This window comes from Brachycentrus maculatus, unplaced genomic scaffold (genome assembly GCF_059751285.1).
Source record: "Brachycentrus maculatus isolate JH-2025_06_01 unplaced genomic scaffold, ASM5975128v1 h1tg000563l, whole genome shotgun sequence".
Classification (NCBI taxonomy): Eukaryota; Metazoa; Arthropoda; class Insecta; order Trichoptera; family Brachycentridae; genus Brachycentrus; species Brachycentrus maculatus.
This window is the reverse complement of record NW_028281306.1, coordinates 10,001-29,072: the sequence shown is the minus strand read 5'-3', so window position 1 is coordinate 29,072 and position 19,072 is coordinate 10,001. Positions and strand designations below refer to the sequence as shown.

Here is a 19,072-nt window from a genome sequence, read left to right as displayed (position 1 = left end):
CAGTGAGTGGTTAATACACTAATATTATTAACATTTTTGTAAAAAAATAAATAAGCAAAAACTTGTATTAAGATAGGCAGTAACAGGGATATTGAAAGGTTTCAAATGTAAATTCACAGTAAAATTGGGATAAAATTTTGTTACAGCTTTTCTAAGTTAGTTCATGTAAAAAGATTGCTTTTAAAGATTGAACTTTTTACTGTGCAACAGATCTTTTTAGGTAAAACCAGATTTGTGAACAAGTATTTGAACACACTCAAAATGTTGTAAATATTTTTTTAAATATACTTATATATATTTTATTATTAGTCATCACTCGTATAGCCTTGAACGTTGTCTGGTACCCATGGACGCAGATGTGTTTGTAAAGTGACCGTGTGTTGGTGTATATTATTCACCTGTATTTCCCATAGCGGCGTACAACAAGACTTGGTCAATATTGTTCCCATAGAGTGGTCATATCATATCGCTCAATCCTTTCAACAACGTCATTTATCAAAAAACTTGATATTTCAGGAGATCGTTTTTAAAGTTTCGAAATATAATAAAATGTATTAAAAATAAGTATCAAGCCGCTTATTTAACTTTTTACTGCGCAACAGATCTTTTAAGGTAAAACCTGAATGTTTTTTCTCCATTTGAAAAATATTTAGTATTTTTAAAAAAATAATTAAACAATACCATTTCTTCGAAATGCACAAACAACACTTTCTGCCCTCTAGCGGGTAAATATTAAGTTAAAAATATGCGGCTTTTGCTGGGATACAGTAAATTTTCTGGGCATTCCAAAAACACGCATAATTAAAACATGACGATTTTTGATTTCTGACGTTGTTGAAAGGAGTGAGCGAAGTGTTTATATAATTCCATATCCAGTGCATCATACTTACATCTGATGGCGTCGGAGGAGGAAGACTTCTCTGTCGGTCCAAAACCCTGGGAAATAACGCATTCGGAGGTAGAACGTGCACAGCGTGGGGTCCGAGACTGCACTCCGCCTTAATGCCTCCGCTGCATCTGTTATGGACCTGGAATCACACAAGAATGGAATCATGAACGTAAATTGTATACATTTATTTAAATCACATGTTTAAACATATTTAAAACAATTATTTGCAGAGACCCACCAAGCCACCTTGTGTGTCTTGTCGGTGGAGTTCTTTTAACATACATTTTTAATTATTTTTTTCCATTTTAACCTAATATACACACAAAAAAGAGAGAAATTAAGAATATAAACATTTTAAAATTTTCATAAAATCAACTTTTGATCATTTACCCATTCCTTTATTTTGCCTTTGTTCCATATTTTATTTTGACCTCTAACCTCCGTCGCTAACAAATTAAAAATGTTCGGAACGATATATTGCAGTGTTGGACTCCCATATTTACTGTTAATTCTTGGGACTATCAAACCTTCGTTGTGGGTGAATCGTGTATCATGGTTGTGTACTAGAAGATGTGGATATTTTTGTCCAGTTCGTTGTTCAACGATGATACTCATCCACAATATTCCACGTACCGGCAGTAATTTTAATTGTTTATTATTTTTTGACATCTCATCAAAGACTTATCCGGAATCTGAAATCTGAAATTATCTGAAATTATCCGGAGCATTGGTCTGTATGTTCCCGATAGTTACCTAAGACAGCGTCGGCATAGATTGTTTCACATTCCTATACACAGGACCAACCTGCCGATGGTTATGCCTGTAGGAAGAGCTACCGCTATGTTGAACAATATCACATTGGATATTGATCTGTTCCATGTGTCCGAAGGAGTTTTCCGAAGCGGGATTCTTCTACACCTTTAAGTCTTATTGCTTACTTTTATTCTAATAAATACGCCTTGAATATTGTTTGTTATGTATATATTATTTTTTTATTAAATAAATTGAATTGAATTGAATTGAATTGAATTGGATTGAATAAATACAAGTGTTTTTTTCACTCTAATATTTATTCAATATTACCTGAAGCGGAGGGCTAATCGCCTTTCCTTCATGTGTTAACGATCAAGATAATACTGCGTTTATATGATGCAGTGCCCTGTTATAGTTGTTCGAATGGGAAGGTGCAGGGGGTATTTGGAAGAAGCGAGAAGGGTTCCGAGTAAGAAATACCGACTTCCGGAGCATGTGTAAGACGGAGGATATCGTGAGGCGGGGACGACAACGAAGGCGATACTGGAATGAACATATAAACAGAATGTCGGAATACAGACTTCGACGTATCGCCCTCCAAGGCAACCCTGAAGGACGCAGACCCCCAGGCAGACCTCCGAAAAGATGGAAAGACAGCTGGGAGTCAACATCCCAAGAGCGACATACGGAAGCACAAACAGATCCCTAGGTTCTACGAAACGAACAAGAAGAAGAAGAAGAAGAAGAGGAGGGTTGTTCCGGGTTTATTCATTCTATTCTCTCTGCCTACCCCTACAAAGAAGCGTCATTATGATTAGTTAGCTACAATATCCAGATCAATCTAGTTTGATGCATTCATTGTACCATTCATTGTACCATCTACCAGGAGCACAGCATTCTGTTTGCATGAGGTATTTGTGGGTTGTCTCGTACCTGCCCTAAGAAAAGGAAGCTTGAAAAGGTGCACAAACATAGAAGAGGTGAAGATGTAACGGCGTGATGGTAGTAGTAGTAGTAGTATATTGGCATGAATCTACCAGGAGCGCAGAACCACGCAGAAGATGCGGGATATGTTCTCACCAGCGTCTGGCACCAGCGGCAACGCACGCCGGCCACGCCGCCCTGCAGCGGCGCCCGGCAGCGCGCGCAGCGGCCGCGGCAGTTGCCGCCCACCCAGTGGTGGCGCGGCGCCCCCGGCCCCTCCGCCCCGCGCCCGCGCGCCACGCCCGCGTGCGTCTGGATGCAGTTGGCCGGCGCGCGCTGCACGCACCGCTCGTGCACCGTGTACTTGCAGACTGCGGACACACAGACGTGACAATAGTTTAGAGACTGGAAGGAATGTGTATTTGATAATGCATTTTTTTCGATTGTTGCGCGGTATGATCGATAATCCTGAAATTATCCGGAGCATTGGTCTGTATTCATCTATGTCAAGATAAGCATCATCCAGCAAACTAAGGAAGGTGTACTGAGATGGTTTGGGCATGTGGAACCAATGAGTGAAGAAATAACGATAAAATTAATATTTTAAATAAAGCGATTATAAATAAGGTTGGAAATAGAAACAGACGCAGCCGATAGTCCAAAAGAAGTTTGTGAGGTATCTCCACATGAGAGAGTACGGCTATTATCCTCGGCTCTACCCGACCCAGTTCCCCCAGGGTATGCTCCGCTACAACAGCCTAGAGACTAGAAGGAATCTGTATTTGATGAGGCATTTTTATCCATTGTTGCGTTGTATGACGGATAATCCTGAAATTATCCGGTACATTGGTCTGTATGTTCCCGATAGTTACCTAAGACAGCGTCGGCATAGATTGTTTCACATTCCTATACACAGGACCAACCTGCCGATGGTTATGCCTGTAGAAAGAGCTACCGGTATGTTGAACAATATCACGTTGGATATTGATCTGTTCCATGCGTCCGAAGGAGTTTTCAGAAGCGGGATTCTTTTACACATTTAACAAGAGTCTTCTTGCTTACTATTAAATTTGTTTTTTAATGTATACGCCTTAAATGTTAGTTTGTAATTTATATCTTAATCATTGAATAAATTGAATTGAATTGAATGACACTCAAAGCATTAAGACGTTTCAACGTAGATTATTCATATTTTATTTATTGTTTCCGCATTAACTTTGTGGTAAGACATGTTTCAATGATTAAAGAAAACACTTGTTTTTTACCACTTGAGTTTTATTATAGATTACATGTTTCAGAAGTTAAACTTCCATCATTCAGGTCTGAATAATAACTAAAATATAAAATGTAAAATTGTTCTATAAACAAGGAGAGAGGAAAGTTAGGGGGAGGGGGTTAGTCAAGGGGCGGAGTTTGAAAACAAAGGAAAAATGGAAAGCAAAGGTGAAGAATTTTGAAACAATATATTATTTAGATTATTTTTCGTCTTATTCTTCATTACTGAGGGTTGTGCCCTTGTGGAAGCAATGACTCTTCTCCAGTTATCCCTTGCCTGAGCTGCACGTAGCGCTCCAACCACCGAGGTGCCTGCTGCTGCCTTAACTCCATCGGTCCATCGTGTGGGGATCTTCCTCTCCCTCTCTTTTCCTCCAGGCTACCCATCACAACCAGTCGCTCCAGGCTATCCTCATTGCTACAAGCAACGTGTCTTAAGAACTGGAGAATCCGTCATATACAGGTTGGCGCAAAATCAATCACCCTTTGGGAAGATTTTATATTTTTTGCAAACGGTGTCATACATCAATCAAATTTGACATTTCGCTCACTCCTTTCAACAACGTCATATATCAAAAAAACTTGATTTTTCAGGAGATCATTTTTAAAGTTAATATCAATAAAATGTATTGAAAATTAATATCAAGTTTAAAAATATAGTAAAATGTATTCAAAATAAATATCAAGCCATTCATTGAAGTTTTTACTGTGCAACAGATCTTTTTAGGTAAAACCTGAATGTTTTTTCTCAATTTGAAAAATATTTATGATATTTAAAAAAATAAATAAACAATACCTTTTCTTCAAAATGCAAAAACAACACTTTCTGCCCTGTAGCGGGTAAATATTAAGTTAAAAATATGTTGCTTTTGCTGGGATATAGTACATTTTCTGGGCATTCCGAAAACATGCACAACTGAAAATTGTCGATTTTTGATGTATGACGTTCTTGAAAGGAGTGAGCGACATGTCCAAACCATGCCAACACACCTTCCTTATATAAAATACAACATTGTTTTAAAATCACTATAAATATTTTATTTTAACTTAATTACAATGTCTGTCCGGTTTCGAAGCTAACCGCTTATTTTTCAAGACTGTTTAAGACTTGTCTATTATGAATCGGTAGCCTGGAGGGAAAGAGAGGGAGAGGAAGATCCCCCACACGATGGACCGATCAAATTAAGGCAGCAGCAGGCATCTCAGTGGTTGGAGCGCTACGTGCAGCGCAGTCAAGGGATAACTGGAGAAGAGTCATTGCTTCTGCAAGGGTCACAACCCTCAGCAATGAGGATTAAGACGGAGAAGAAGATTATGAATTATTCAGTCTTGATAAAGAAGCGGTTAGCTTGGAAACTAAAACTGAAAGGAGTGAACGATTTGTCAGCTAGACAGCTAACTAACAATTGATAAAGCGGGCAATAATATATATCAACACTGGTGGCAGCTTGACGGATATCATATCATATTATCCACTCAATAGAAAAAATTGTCACAACAGTCAAAATGCAAATGAATACTGGAAAATACTCACATATACAGCAGAGTCCTTTCTTCCCCAGTCCCACTAGTCTAGTAAGGCAGAGATTGCAGTAGGCGGGCCTGTTGAAGTGTTTGAGTCTCCACGCGTGCTCTCCGTCCCCTGTCAGACTAGTATCCAAGCCCAGCAGTACCAACAGCGGGATGGTCGTCAAGCTGGAAGAAAACAATATCAATATTTATTTATTTATTGAACGGCTAATGCCTTTAACATAATACATACATAATAAAACCCTTATCCGCACCCCAATGGTGCATAGGGCACTGCTTCATATGAACACAGTGTTATCTTGATCGTTTACACACGAAGGAAAGGTGATTAGCCCTCCGCTTCAGGTACCAGTCCAGGGTAATATTGAATAAATATTACAGTGAAAAAATCACTAATATTTATTTGACCCCCCTGGGAATCGAACCCGGGACCTCCAGAACGGTAGCCGAGCGTGCTGACCATTACACTACAGAGGCGGACTCTACAGTATCTAATATAAAAATACATTACAACATTTTGAGTGTGTCCAAAAACTTGTTCATAAAATCTGAACTATCCCCAATTACAGGAGTTATTTTCATATTATATTATCTGGTCATATAATATAACTTAAATAATAAAAATGAAAATGATATTTTCTGGCGTTTCTCATGTGTGTGATTATAATCCAGGATTCGGACCTCACATACTAATAAAAGAGTTTCTGCTCAGTAAAAAGCTTATTTTCATCTCACCAATAGGTGAAATCAAGTTCTAGTGATTCAAGAATAATGTTTCAAAATTGGTTCATGTATATAGAACTTCCAAGAATTTGAGTAGTGTGGTTGTCAATAATGGGTAGAATTGGTAAATGTTACACGTGTGTAAAGTGATCACTTTAAACCAGCCTATGGTGGTCGTCACCCCCGTAAATGCCCAGAATTCCATATTCTTCTTCATCTTTGATGAGATGTCAAAAAATAATACAAAATAATACTTTATCAGTCTGCAAAGACGATAAGTTGGAATGGAGCCAGGAAAAAAAAGAAGAAGATATTTGATATATAACTAGAAACTGGTGAAATGTGAATCGTTAGATGGTCAGCCAGAGTGTCCCTTAGAGACAAAATACAGAGTTGACGCATTCGTGGCAGCCTGGCTGTAACAGGCATCGATAGTAAGGTAGGGGAAAGGCAATTGGAGGTGGTATGGGCACATAGGACGCAGAGAACCTGATCATATTGTCAACCAGGCAATCGCCATGGATCTTCCTCGAAAGGAATCTAGAGGAAGACCAGAGAATTCATGGATGCTGCAGAGAGATAACATGATACGAAGGCATGGCCTAGGTGACGTTATTATGAAGTCTGTAAGTAAAAGTAAGTAAGTATAAAATAAAACAAAAACGTACCCTCCTCTTTTCCATTCCTCCAGAGATACAGTTCCGTCTGCGTCATAATCAATTTCCATCATCATATCTTGTAATATCTGCAAAAAAAAATATTATGTTTACTTACAAAAGATTTCCCTGCTGTATTGTTGTATTCCCATGTAATTTCAAATGTTGAAAATTCGAATATATATAGCTTTCTCCAATTCAACATCAGCAATTAATTGCGAATACTAACTAACTAACTAACTAACTAACCATCACGCCGCTTCCCCGCAGGGGTAGGCAGAGAGAATAGAGCGCCACACCACTCTGTCCTTGCAAACATTCTTCGCCTCTTCCACGTTCATGCATCTCCTCATACATACCCGCCGATTGTTACGACTCCTAACCTGACCACTTTCAAGTATTTGGCATACCTGATAGTGCCATGTTTTTCTCGGTCTTCCTCTGCTTCTTTTCCCACTAACATTCGCCTCATAAATTTGTTTTACCATTCTTTCCTCACTCATTCGTTCTACATGTCCAAACCATCTCAACACACCTTTCTTAATTTTATCCATAATGCTTATCTCAGCTTTGCATTCCTTCCTTATTTCACTATTCGTACATCTATCATACATCGTTTTGTCGCATATTCTTCTGAGAGATCGCATTTCGACTGCATTCAGTCTACTTTCATCCTTCTTTTGCCAACCTTGTGCACTGCCAGTTTTGTGCTTTTTTTCCGTTGTGCACTGCCAGTTTAGATTCCGCTGATAGGTTTTTTTGTTGCTATAACTGATTACAGTGCACCATTCACTTTGTTCCCAGCATTCACTCTCCTTTCTATGTCTTTATTTCCTTTCTATGTATTTATTTAGTAATAATTGCGGATAAGGGTTTGAATGAATGAATGAATAAATATTGTATACCCACACGCAGGCCATGCCTTTGTGGGATCTTTTTTTGTATTTATATTTTATTATGTTATGAATGCTGGGTATAAAGTAAATGGTGCAATGAAATCAGTTACAGCAAAAAAAAACCTATCAGCGGAAGCTAAACTGGCAGTGCACAACGGAGTCCTGGTTCCAACTCTAATGTATGGAAGTGAAACATGGAGTTGGCAAACGAAGGATGAAAGTAGACTGAATGCAGTCGAAATGCCATCTCTCAGAAGAATGTGTGACAAAACGATGTATGATAGATGTGCGAATAGTGAAATAAGGAAGGAATGCAAAGCTGAGATAAGCATTATCGATAAAATTAAGAAAAGTGTGTTGAGATGGTTTGGACATGTAGAACGAATGAGTGAGGAAAGAACGGTAAAACAAATTTATGAGGCGAATGTTAGCGGGAAAAGAAGCAGAGGAAGACCGAGAAAAACATGGCACGATCAGGTATGCCAAATACTTGAAAGTGGTCAGGTTAGGAGTCGTAACAATCGGCGGGTATGTATGAGGAGATGCATGAACGTGGAGAGGCGAAGAATGTTTGCAAGGACAGAGTGGTGTGGCGCTCTATTCTCTCTGCCTACCCCTGCGGAAGCGGCGTGATGGTTAGTTAGTTAGTTAGTTATATTTTATTTATATTCTTTGTATTTTTATTTATATTATGATGTAAAATGCAAAAGAATAAAGATTATCTCACCGGCCTCAGTTCAGAAACATCCCATCCAAGGTACTCGGCCACATTCATCATTTGGTTGACGATGCAGTCCATCTCATTGGTGTCCAGCACTCCGTTTCCATCAGTATCATATAATCTAAACATAACTGCAAAAAATACATTAGAAATTCATTAAAAGCAGTTCATTGGTATACTCTGGCCAGTGTCTGTACATGACAAATTCCTCATCTCTTTGGAAGGGAGAGGAAGATCCCCACACGATGGACCGATCAAGTTAAGGCAGCAGAAGGCACCTCGGTGGTTGGAGAGCTATGTTCAAAGCCTTATCCGCACCCCAATGGTGCATAGGGCACTGCATCATATAAACGCAGTATTATTTTGATCATTAACACGTGAAGGAAAGGTGATCAGCATGCCGGACACTTTGAACCAATGGAGTTAAGGCAGCAGCAGGCACCTCGGTGGTTGGAGAGCTATGTGCAGCGCTTCTTCAAACCCTTATTCGCATCCCAATGGTGCACAGGGCACTGCATCATATAAATGCAGTGTTATCTCGATCATTAACGCGTGAAGGTGATCAGACCTCCGCTTCATGTACCAGTCCAGGGTAATATTGAATTAATATTATAGTGAAAAAATCACTTGTGTTTATTTGACCTCCCCCATGGGAATCGAACCCGGGTCCAACAGAACGGTAGCCGGGCGTGCTGACCATTACTCTACGGACTGCACGCCATTACACTATAGACAGCACATATAAATCTTGTAGTGAAAATTATCACACATTGTTTAAATGTTGCAGTCAAAAATACCACACATTGTATAAACATTGTAGTCAAAAATATCACACATTGTATAAACATTGTAGTTAAAAATATCACACATTGCATAAATGTTGTAGTCAAATATATCACAAATTGTTTAAATGTTGTGGTTAAAAATATCACACATTATGTAAATGTTGTAGTAAAAAATATCACACATTGTATAAACGCTGTAGTCAAAAATATCACACATTGTATAAACGTTGTAGTCAAAAATATCACACATTGTATAAACGTTGTAGTAAAAAATATCACACATTGTATAAATGCTGTAGTTAAAAATATCACACATTGTATAAATGCTGTAGTTAAAAATATCACACATTGTATAAATGCTGTAGTTAAAAATATCACATATTGTATAAATGCTGTAATTAATAATATCACACATTGTATAAATGTTGTAGTCAAAAATATCTTACATTCTAATTTGTCTTCTGGTCTTCCAGCTTCAAGGAGTGAAAGGTAGCAAACGATATCCTTTAGCGACACCTTCACAGTATGGACATCCAAGGCTGAGGATTTTCTTACTAAACTTTTGATATCTGAAATCATAAAAATTACATATCGCTCACTCCTTTCAAGAACGTCATAAATCAAAAAACTTGATTTTTCAGTAGAACGTTTTTAAAGTTTAGCAATATAATACAATGTATTAAAAATTAATATCAAGCCACTTATTGAACTTTTTACCGTGCAACAGATCTTTTTAGGTAAAACCTGAATGTTTTTTCTCCATTTGAAAAATATTTAGTATATTTCAAAAAATACTTAAACAATACCTTTTCTTCAAAATGCAAAAACAACACTTTCTGCCCTGTAGCGGGTAAATATTAAGTTAAAAATATGCCGCTTTTGCTGGGATATAGTACATTTTCTGGGCATTCCGAAAACATGCACAGCTGGAAATTAGCGATTTTTGATTTATGACGTTCTTGAAAGGAGTGAGCGATATATAGTCAAATACCATCCAAAATTTAGGACAGTGTGTGCTGGGAACATAATGAATGGTATTATTTTTTGACATCTCATCAAAGATGAAGAAGAATATGGAAGTCTGGGCATTTACGGGGCTGACGACTGTCATAGGCTGGTTTAAGTGATCACTTTACACACGTGTAACATTCACCAATTCTACCCATTATTGACAACCACACAACTCAAATTCTTGGAAGTTCTATATATATGAACCAATTTAGAAACGTTGTTCTTGAATCAACAGAAATTCACTAGAGACATCTATTGGTGAGATGAAAAGAAGCTTTTTATTGAGCAGAAACTCTTTTATTAGTATGTGAGGTCCGAATCCGAATCACACACATGAGAAACGCCAGAAAATACCATTTTCATTTTTATTATTAAGCTTATAATTTGACCAGATAATTTATTTACAACATTTTGAGTGTGTCCGAATACTTGTTCACAAAATCTGGATTATCTCCAATCACAGAAGTTTTTTTCTTATTATTTTTTTGACATCTCATCAAAGACGAAGAAGAATATGGAGGTCTGGGCATTTACGGGGCTGACGACCGTCATAATACTGACCACTGTAATTGGAGATAATCCAGAAGTATTTGGACACACTCAAAATGTTGTAAAAAATATATATATGATACCTTGATATTTCCCGTTGTTGACTAGAAGCGAGTTGTTGGACTTGCGCGAGGAGTTCCGCGACATCTGGCTGTGGTTGGGACTGCTGTCTGTAGGTCTCTTGTCAACCCCATCCTGGCACGAGTAGCTGGTCTGCATGAGCTGCTGCACCACTGGATGGACGCTGCCTGGAAACCAGACCCCCATATCACTACGTGTAGGGAATGCGGGCACGTTGGTGACACATTAGTGACAACAACATACCCGGATAGTCTGCAAGGGCATTCTAGATTTGTATCTTCTAGAAACTAGACACTCGCTTACAGCTACCTAGTAATACTTATTTATAATGAACCAAAATCTGAGTGAGGCAGTTTTTTAAAGGCGTACAGAGAAGGTGCACTTTTGATGATGTGTTATATGGAGGGATGGAAAGTGCTCCTTCGTAGGAAGTGTACACAGAGTTGTCTACAACATATTTGGTAAGGATAATATGATGGACAGTTTCGAGGGTAGATAGTTTCCTGAAGATGTACAGAAAAGGCGCACTCTTGGTGTGGAGATGCGAGCTATTCCAGTGCAGAAATGACTGAAGGATAATGTGTTATGCGGAGGAATGGAAGTGTTAATGGAGTTGTCTGCAAGATATTTGGCAAGGACGATGGGATGGACCTCCAGTCAAGCACTTTTTTCGTGCTTGGCTGTATGTCTAGAATCGTGGGTAGGCCGCAGACAAGATGGTCCGATGGCATTAGGAAAATGGCGGACCTGCACGGAGAGTCTGTGTTCAATACTGGACACAAGAAAAAGGTTGAAGAAGAAGAAGGTGTGGGCTATGTAGCCACACCATTGGGTTGCCGCGCTAACGTGAGCAGGACGGAAGCGTTTCTGAGACGAACTAAACCGAAGATTTCCGAGCGGACCCGACTCTGAAGCGAGAGAACTCAAAAGCCGGGAGAATTGCTTCGATCGTTGACTAGAATAGACTTTTTTTTTACTTTACTTGTTTAACTCCATATATTATAAATTATTTGATTCCAGTATAAAGTGTAAGTTTTCATTTATTTTAACAAAGGAACCAACTGTAAGTACATTCTTTATTTTTACTCTGGTCACCAAATCCACATCGCTCACTCCTTTTAAGAACGACATAAATAAAAAACTAGATTAAAAATAAATATCAAGCCAGATATTGAACTTTTTACTGTGCAACAGATCTTTTAAGGTAAAACCTGAATGTTTTCTCTCCATTTAAAAAATATTTAGTAAATTTCAAAAAATAATAAAGCAATACCTTTTCTTCAAAATTCAAAAACAACACTTTCTGTCCTGTAGCGGGTAAATATCAAGTTAAAAATATGCCTCTTTTGCTGGGATGTAGTACATTTTCTGGGCATTCCGAAAACATGTACAACTAAAAATTGACAATTTTTTATTTATGACGTTCTTGAAAGGAGTGAGCGACATCACAATGGCAACAACCCCACAATAAAACCAGCCGGAATTAACAAAGCAACTAGCTATAAAGGTCATATAGCTTGTATGTCTGATTATAGATGGATGATGCAGGTGCACGACTGGAGGTCTAGAAGCACGGGTAGGCCGCAGACAAGATGGTCCGATGTCATTAGGAAAGAGGCTGGCCTGCGCTGGAAGAGAGTCTCCTCCAACAGACAACTGTGCAAGTCCAAGAGGGAGTGACAGTATTCTCTTTAATGCTGGACACAAGAAGAATGCTGAAGTAAGCAAAGAAGATGGACAGTTAGGATTTCAAGGATGAATAGTTTCCTGACGGTGTACAGAGCAGCCGATTGCTGATTGAGTCACCTGTTCTGTTCCTCGAGTCCTCCGCGGGCCGCTGGTGGTAGTGCAGCGAGCCGAGGTGCAGGCGCTCCGTGAGCCCGTGCAGGCGGCTGACCAGGCCCGCCGGGCCGGGGGCCGCGGCCCCGCCCGCCGGGGGCGCGTCCCCCGGCTCCGGCGCCCCGCCGGCCGGCCGGCGCACGAACGACAGGAACAGGTGTCTGGAACAAATCAACCTCAGTAAAATCGGGATACGATTTTATATTGTTTCACATTTTCAATAAATTTCATGGCTGAAAATCCTACTTCAATGGTTTGGCAGAAGCACCAAATCTCTGTTCCGAGCTGCAGCATCTAAAGTGAAGATGATTAAAGAAAACACTGGTTTTATACCACTTGAGTTTTATTAAAGACTACATGTTTCGGATGTTAAACTTCCATCATTCAGGTCTGTATAATAACTAAAATATAAAATTGTTCTATAAATGAGGAGAGGTGAAAGTTAGGGGGAGGGGGTTAGTCAAGGGGCGGAGTTTGAAAACAAAGGAGAAATGGAAAGCAAAGGTGAAGAATTTTGAAACAATATATTATTTAATAAATTATTATTAGAATTTAGGTTTTTTTGGATTTTTAAATTTTTTAAATAATTCATAATTTGGCCTTTGCGTGAAACAAGGTGTAATAATTTTAATTTATGAGAGTGGAATGAGTGATTTGTATTCTATATGGAAATTGTAAAATAAGTGTAAGTCCCTCTCCAAGCACAAGAGTACAGTCTCATTTTTGGAGAGAACTGCATTTTTAATTTTAAGATTGTTAAAAATGCTAAGGAAATTAATTAACATTTAAAAAAAAATGTAACCATATATATATATATATATATATATATATATATATATATATATATATATATATATATATATATATATATATATATATATATATATATATATATATATATATATATATATATATATATATATATATATATATATATATATATATATATATATATATATATATATATATATATATATATATATATATATATATATATATATATATGTAATAAAATAACTAGGTACCTACCTATACATTTTATTAAGTACTTACAAAAAGTACCTACATAAAACAGTTCTACCACCAGATGCCGCATGCGTCGCTCACAATAAAACAAAAGACTTCCGATAATATTATTAACTGTCAGAATCAGATAGATAGATAGATAGATAGATATAAAAATTATTATAAAGATAAATTAAGAATAAACTTTAATTACAAAGCAACACATTGTTTATTTTATTATTATACACTTACTTTACATATTATTTACACTTAATTTTCAAAAGGAAAATATTACCACGTTATATATATATATATATATATATATATATATATATATATATATATATAAATATATATATATATACATATATATATATATATATATATATATATATATATATATATATATATATATATATATATATATATATATATATATATATATATGTATATATATGTATATAGACAAAAAGTCTTAAACATAAAATAATAATAAAATAACATATAATAATAATAATAAAACCCTTATCACATCCCAATGGTGCATAGGGCACTGCATCATATAAACGCAGTGTTATCTTGATCGTTTACATATGAAGGAAAGGTGATCAGCCCTCCGCTTCAGGTACCAGTCCAGGGTAATATTGAATAAATATTAAAGCGAAAAAATTACTTATATTTCTTTTACCCTCCTTGGGAATCGAACCCGGGACTTCCAGAATGGTAGCCGAGCGCGCTGACCATTACACCACGGAGGCGGACAGAACAAATAGTAAGCACTAATGTAAAGTTTACTTAGTCCTTCCTCTGCTTCTATCACCAAACACATTATTATTATTATTTTTACTATTATTATCGATTTATTTCCGTCAATTCTCGACTAGCTCGATTAGCTCGCTTTATTCACTGCACTAAGAGTCTTCGTGCCGTGTCGTGTCGTGTCGCATCGTGTCGCGTCGTGTCGTCACTGCGACAGAGAGATGAGGAGTCATGTTGCATGGAGTCCATCTATCACCCGGGAGCCGCCAGTTCGATCCCGGGGGATCAATTTGTTTGAACATTATGCTCGCGTTATAGGGTATCCCCTTTCACGACTCACCAACACAACGGTCCAAGTCACCATACCAATCTGTTAACATAAGCAGAAAATACCTCTTCTTCAACTCTTACCACTCTGTAGGGCAGACATTCTGGCCCGTATGATTCTAGTAGGCAGCTCCGTGGGCCACAATGTCTGGCCCGGCGCAGGTATAACTTTGATCACTGATTTCTCTATCACCCGAGTATATTCTACCAACAAATATTTCAGATAAATACAGTTCATCTTAATTAACATGGTCATACGAACAGAGTGTCCGAAAATTAGGGAACCATAATATTTATTTTAATGGTAGAAAAACGTCGCATTTTTTGATCAGAGTAGCTGATCAGTTATGAGAAAAAATGGTCACAGTGGAAAAGGTTAAAAATGCTTTAAAAGAAGGTCTGCCAGGAAGCCTTGATGACCGAGTTACTTAGTATTTCAGATACTTGAAACAAGTACGTGGTATGTATGAGGAGATGCTTGAACGTGGAAGAGGCGAAGATTGTTTGCAAAGGCAAGCTGGTTTGGCGTTCGATTCTCTCTGCTTACCCCTAAAAGAAAGCGGCGTGATGATTAATTAGCTACAACACCCAGATCAACCTAGTTTGATGAATGGATGTAAGGTACTGATGGCATGAAGCTACCAGGAGTACAGAACGGCGCAGGAGGTATTTGGTACCCATGCTAATTAGTAAGTAAATTATTATTTTTACTTTAGTACTACGAAGGGATACATACAACCTTCCAATACAATTCAATAACACACACACGTTTTGATATTTCACTAATCACTTCCATACAAACTCCATGAAGCTACCAGGAGTACAGAACGACGCAGGAGGTATTTGGAAGAAGCTATCTCGCGTCTGCTCTGAGAATGCTCTGGGAAAACTTTGGATGATCAAGTATTGCAAATACTTAGGCGCAGTCGGAATGTGGCGTTCTATTCTCTCTGCCTACCCCTGCGGAAGGTGGCATGATGACTAGTTAGCTACAATATCCTACATAACAACCTAGTTTGATGAATGGATGTAAGGTACTGATGGCGTGAAGCTACCAGGAGTACAGAACGGCGCAGGAGGTATTCGGTACCCATGCCAGTTAGTTAGTAAATTAGATTTCATTTTCATACTTGCAGAAGTGGATTTACCGATTTCTACAAATTGGACCATCGATTTGTTGGCGTTGGGTGGCGTTTGAAGCGTAATATTGATGGAATAATTGACTTATACTGTTATCATTCTGAATCAAGAGGAAATGGACTGACTGACTGGTGTGGGAGTATGGAGGAACGTAGAGAAGGAAAGGGAGATGACTGACTAACATATCGCTCACTCCTTTCAAGAACGTCATATATCAAAAATGGTCATTTTTCAGTTGTGCATGTTTTCGGAATGCCCAGAAAATGTACTATATTCCAGCAAAAGAGGCATATTTTTAACTTAATATTTACCCGCTACAGGGCAGAAAGTGTTGTTTTTGCATTTTGAAGAAAAGGTATTGTTTAATTATTTTTTTAATATACTAAATATTTTTCAAATGGAGAAAAAACCTTCAGATTGTACCTAAAAAGATTTGTTGTACAGTAAAAAGTTACACAAGTGGCTTGATATTTATTTTTAATGCATTGTGTTATATTTTTAAACTCTTAAAACGTTCTCCTGAAATATCACGTTTTTTTATTTATGCTGTTATGAAAGGAGTGAGCGATATATGTACATATTAAAATAATCGTATAAAATATTTTAAGGATTATAACAGAATACTTTGAGCGTTTTTACGTTTATTTTTTTGAAGTATATTTTTTGATGTTGACATGAAAATCTCGGTGAGTGGTTATATACTAATATTACTAACATTTTTGTAAAAAAAATTAAAGTAAAAATGACTAACCACAAAGTAAATGCTTTAAATATTTTCATTAATTGATTCATGGTAATAACTATCCATTTTTAATAAAATTTAACTTAGTAAATATCGCTATTTCTTTCAATTTACTGTGACACGTGTTTCGATGCATTCCGCATATGTTTCAAACACCGTATCACATACCGCTCACTCCTTTCAACAACGTCATATTTAAAAAAAAAACTTGATTTTTCAGGAGATCGTTTTTAAAATTTAAGAATATAATGAAATGTATTAAAAATAAATATCAAGCCACTTATTAAACTTTTAACTGTGCAACACATTATTTTAAGTAAAACCTGAAGGTTTTTTTTCCATTTGAAAAATATTTAGAATATAAAAAAAATATTAAACTATTTTTTTAAAAGTACTAAATATTTTTCAAATGGAGAAAAAAACATTCAGGTTTTACATAAAAAGTTCTGTTGCACAGTAAAAAGTTCAATAAGTGGCTTGATATTAATTTTCAATACATTTTATTATATTTTTAAACTTTAAAAACGATCTCCTGAAAAATCAAGTTTTTTGATATTTGACGTTGTTGAAGGGAGTGAGCGAAATGTCAAATATGACTGACGCACGAAGCCATTCGCAAAAATTTTAACCTCTTCTGAGAGGGTGATGAATATTGCGCCACCCTGTATGATGAAATATATATATATATATATATATATATATATATATATATATATATATATATATATATATATATATATATATATATATATATATATATATATATATATATATATATATATATATATATATATATATATATATATATATAATAATAAAACCCTTATCCGCACCCCAATGGTGCATAGGGCACTGCGTCATATAAACGCAGTGTTATCTTGATCGTTTACATATGAAGGAAAGGTGATCAGCCCTCCGCTTCAGGTACCAATCCAGGGTAGTATTGAATAAATATTACAGTGAAAAAATCACTTATATTTATTTTACCCCCCTTGGGAATCGAACCCGGGACCTCTAAAACGGTAGCCGAGCGTGCTGACCATTACACTACGGAGGCGGACTATATATATATATATATATATATTGGATATGAAAATAGTATTGACAGTTTCGTGATTTGCATATAAAATTATTTTATTCATATATATATACATATACATATATATATATATATATATATATATATATATATATATATATATATATATATATATATATGAATAAAATAATTTTATATGCAAATCACGAAACTGTCAATACTATTTTCATATCCAAACGTAAATAAATAAATCAAACGACTTGTCGGATAAAAATGACGATATTTGAACTCAGGCCAAAAGCTAATTTGCTCGAAGTTAAACAACTGACGTAATACAATATTTTCGAAGATGTAATTAGTAACAAAACAGGGCGAAACAGGTTACCAATCATGAAATGATATTTTTTAAAGAACGATGAAAGTATTCTGATGGAGAATACAGTCGCTATTTGAGGCAAAACCATGTATATTTATTGAATTGAATATTCATTGTGCCGGGCTGTGGTCCCGTGGTTAGTGTCGCGGACTCTTGAGTCAGAGTTTCTCAGTTCGAACCCACTCTACCACAATTTGATACCTGTTTCTAATAATGAGCCGCTCAGGCTCACAGAAATAGTATGAAATTGAAAATTTTGTGTAAATAATAAAATAAAATATGTCCGCCTCCGTAGTGTAATGGTCAGCACGCTCGGCTAACGTTCTGGAGGTCCCGGGTTCGATTCCCAAGGGGGGTAAAATAAATATAAGTGATTTTTTCACTGTGATATTTATTCAATGTTACCCTGCACTGGCACCTGAAGCAGAGGGCTAATCACCTTTCCTTCAAGTGTAAACGATCAAGATAACACTTGGTTTATATGACGCAGTGCCCTATGCACCACTGGGGTGCGGGCAAGGGTTTTATTATTATTTTATTTGATAATAAAAACACAAATATCTTATTTAAAACAAAAAAAACCCTGTGAATGCCCAGAATTCCATTTTCTTCATCATCTTTGTTGAGATGTCAGAAAATAATGTTAAAATAAGTCCTGATTGGAGATAATCCAGATTTGTGAACAAGTATTAAGACATTATTCTTGAATCACTAGAACTTCACTAGAGACATCTATTGGTGAGATGAAAAGAAGCTTTTTACTGAGCAGAAACTCTTTTATAGACTAATATACAGACATATTCTTCTTCATCTTTGATGAGATGTCAAAAGACAATATGAAAATAACTCCTGTAATTGGAGATAATCAAGATTTTGTGAACAAGTATTTGGACACACTCAAAATATTGTATTTTTGAGAATTTTCCTTACCTAGACAATTCATCAGGAGTCTCGACGTCCAGAAAGGAGTCGAGGAACTTTCTGAATCCTTCATACTCGATATCCTGAAAAGAAAAGAAAGAAACTTGTAAAAAACAATTTATCCATAAATT

At 36.5% G+C, this 19,072-nt stretch overlaps 1 protein-coding gene across 1 annotated transcript in view; it reads right to left on the bottom strand.

Moving 5' to 3' along the window:
• The window catches only part of Dgk (diacyl glycerol kinase 1), a 29,820-nt gene extending 17,161 nt beyond the window's left edge, over positions 1–12,659 (bottom strand). Inside the window, exons 1-8 of the mRNA XM_088273257.1 lie at positions 12,600–12,659; positions 10,796–10,960; positions 9,599–9,721; positions 8,374–8,498; positions 6,763–6,839; positions 5,376–5,536; positions 2,723–2,937; positions 891–1,028 (exon numbers count right to left, since the gene is read on the bottom strand). Coding sequence (XP_088129383.1) covers positions 891–1,028; positions 2,723–2,937; positions 5,376–5,536; positions 6,763–6,839; positions 8,374–8,498; positions 9,599–9,721; positions 10,796–10,931 — 975 coding nt within the window. The 5' untranslated portion in view covers positions 10,932–10,960; positions 12,600–12,659. The remainder of the gene's footprint in view (positions 1–890; positions 1,029–2,722; positions 2,938–5,375; positions 5,537–6,762; positions 6,840–8,373; positions 8,499–9,598; positions 9,722–10,795; positions 10,961–12,599) is intronic.
• Between the last annotated feature and the right edge of the window lie 6,413 nt (positions 12,660–19,072).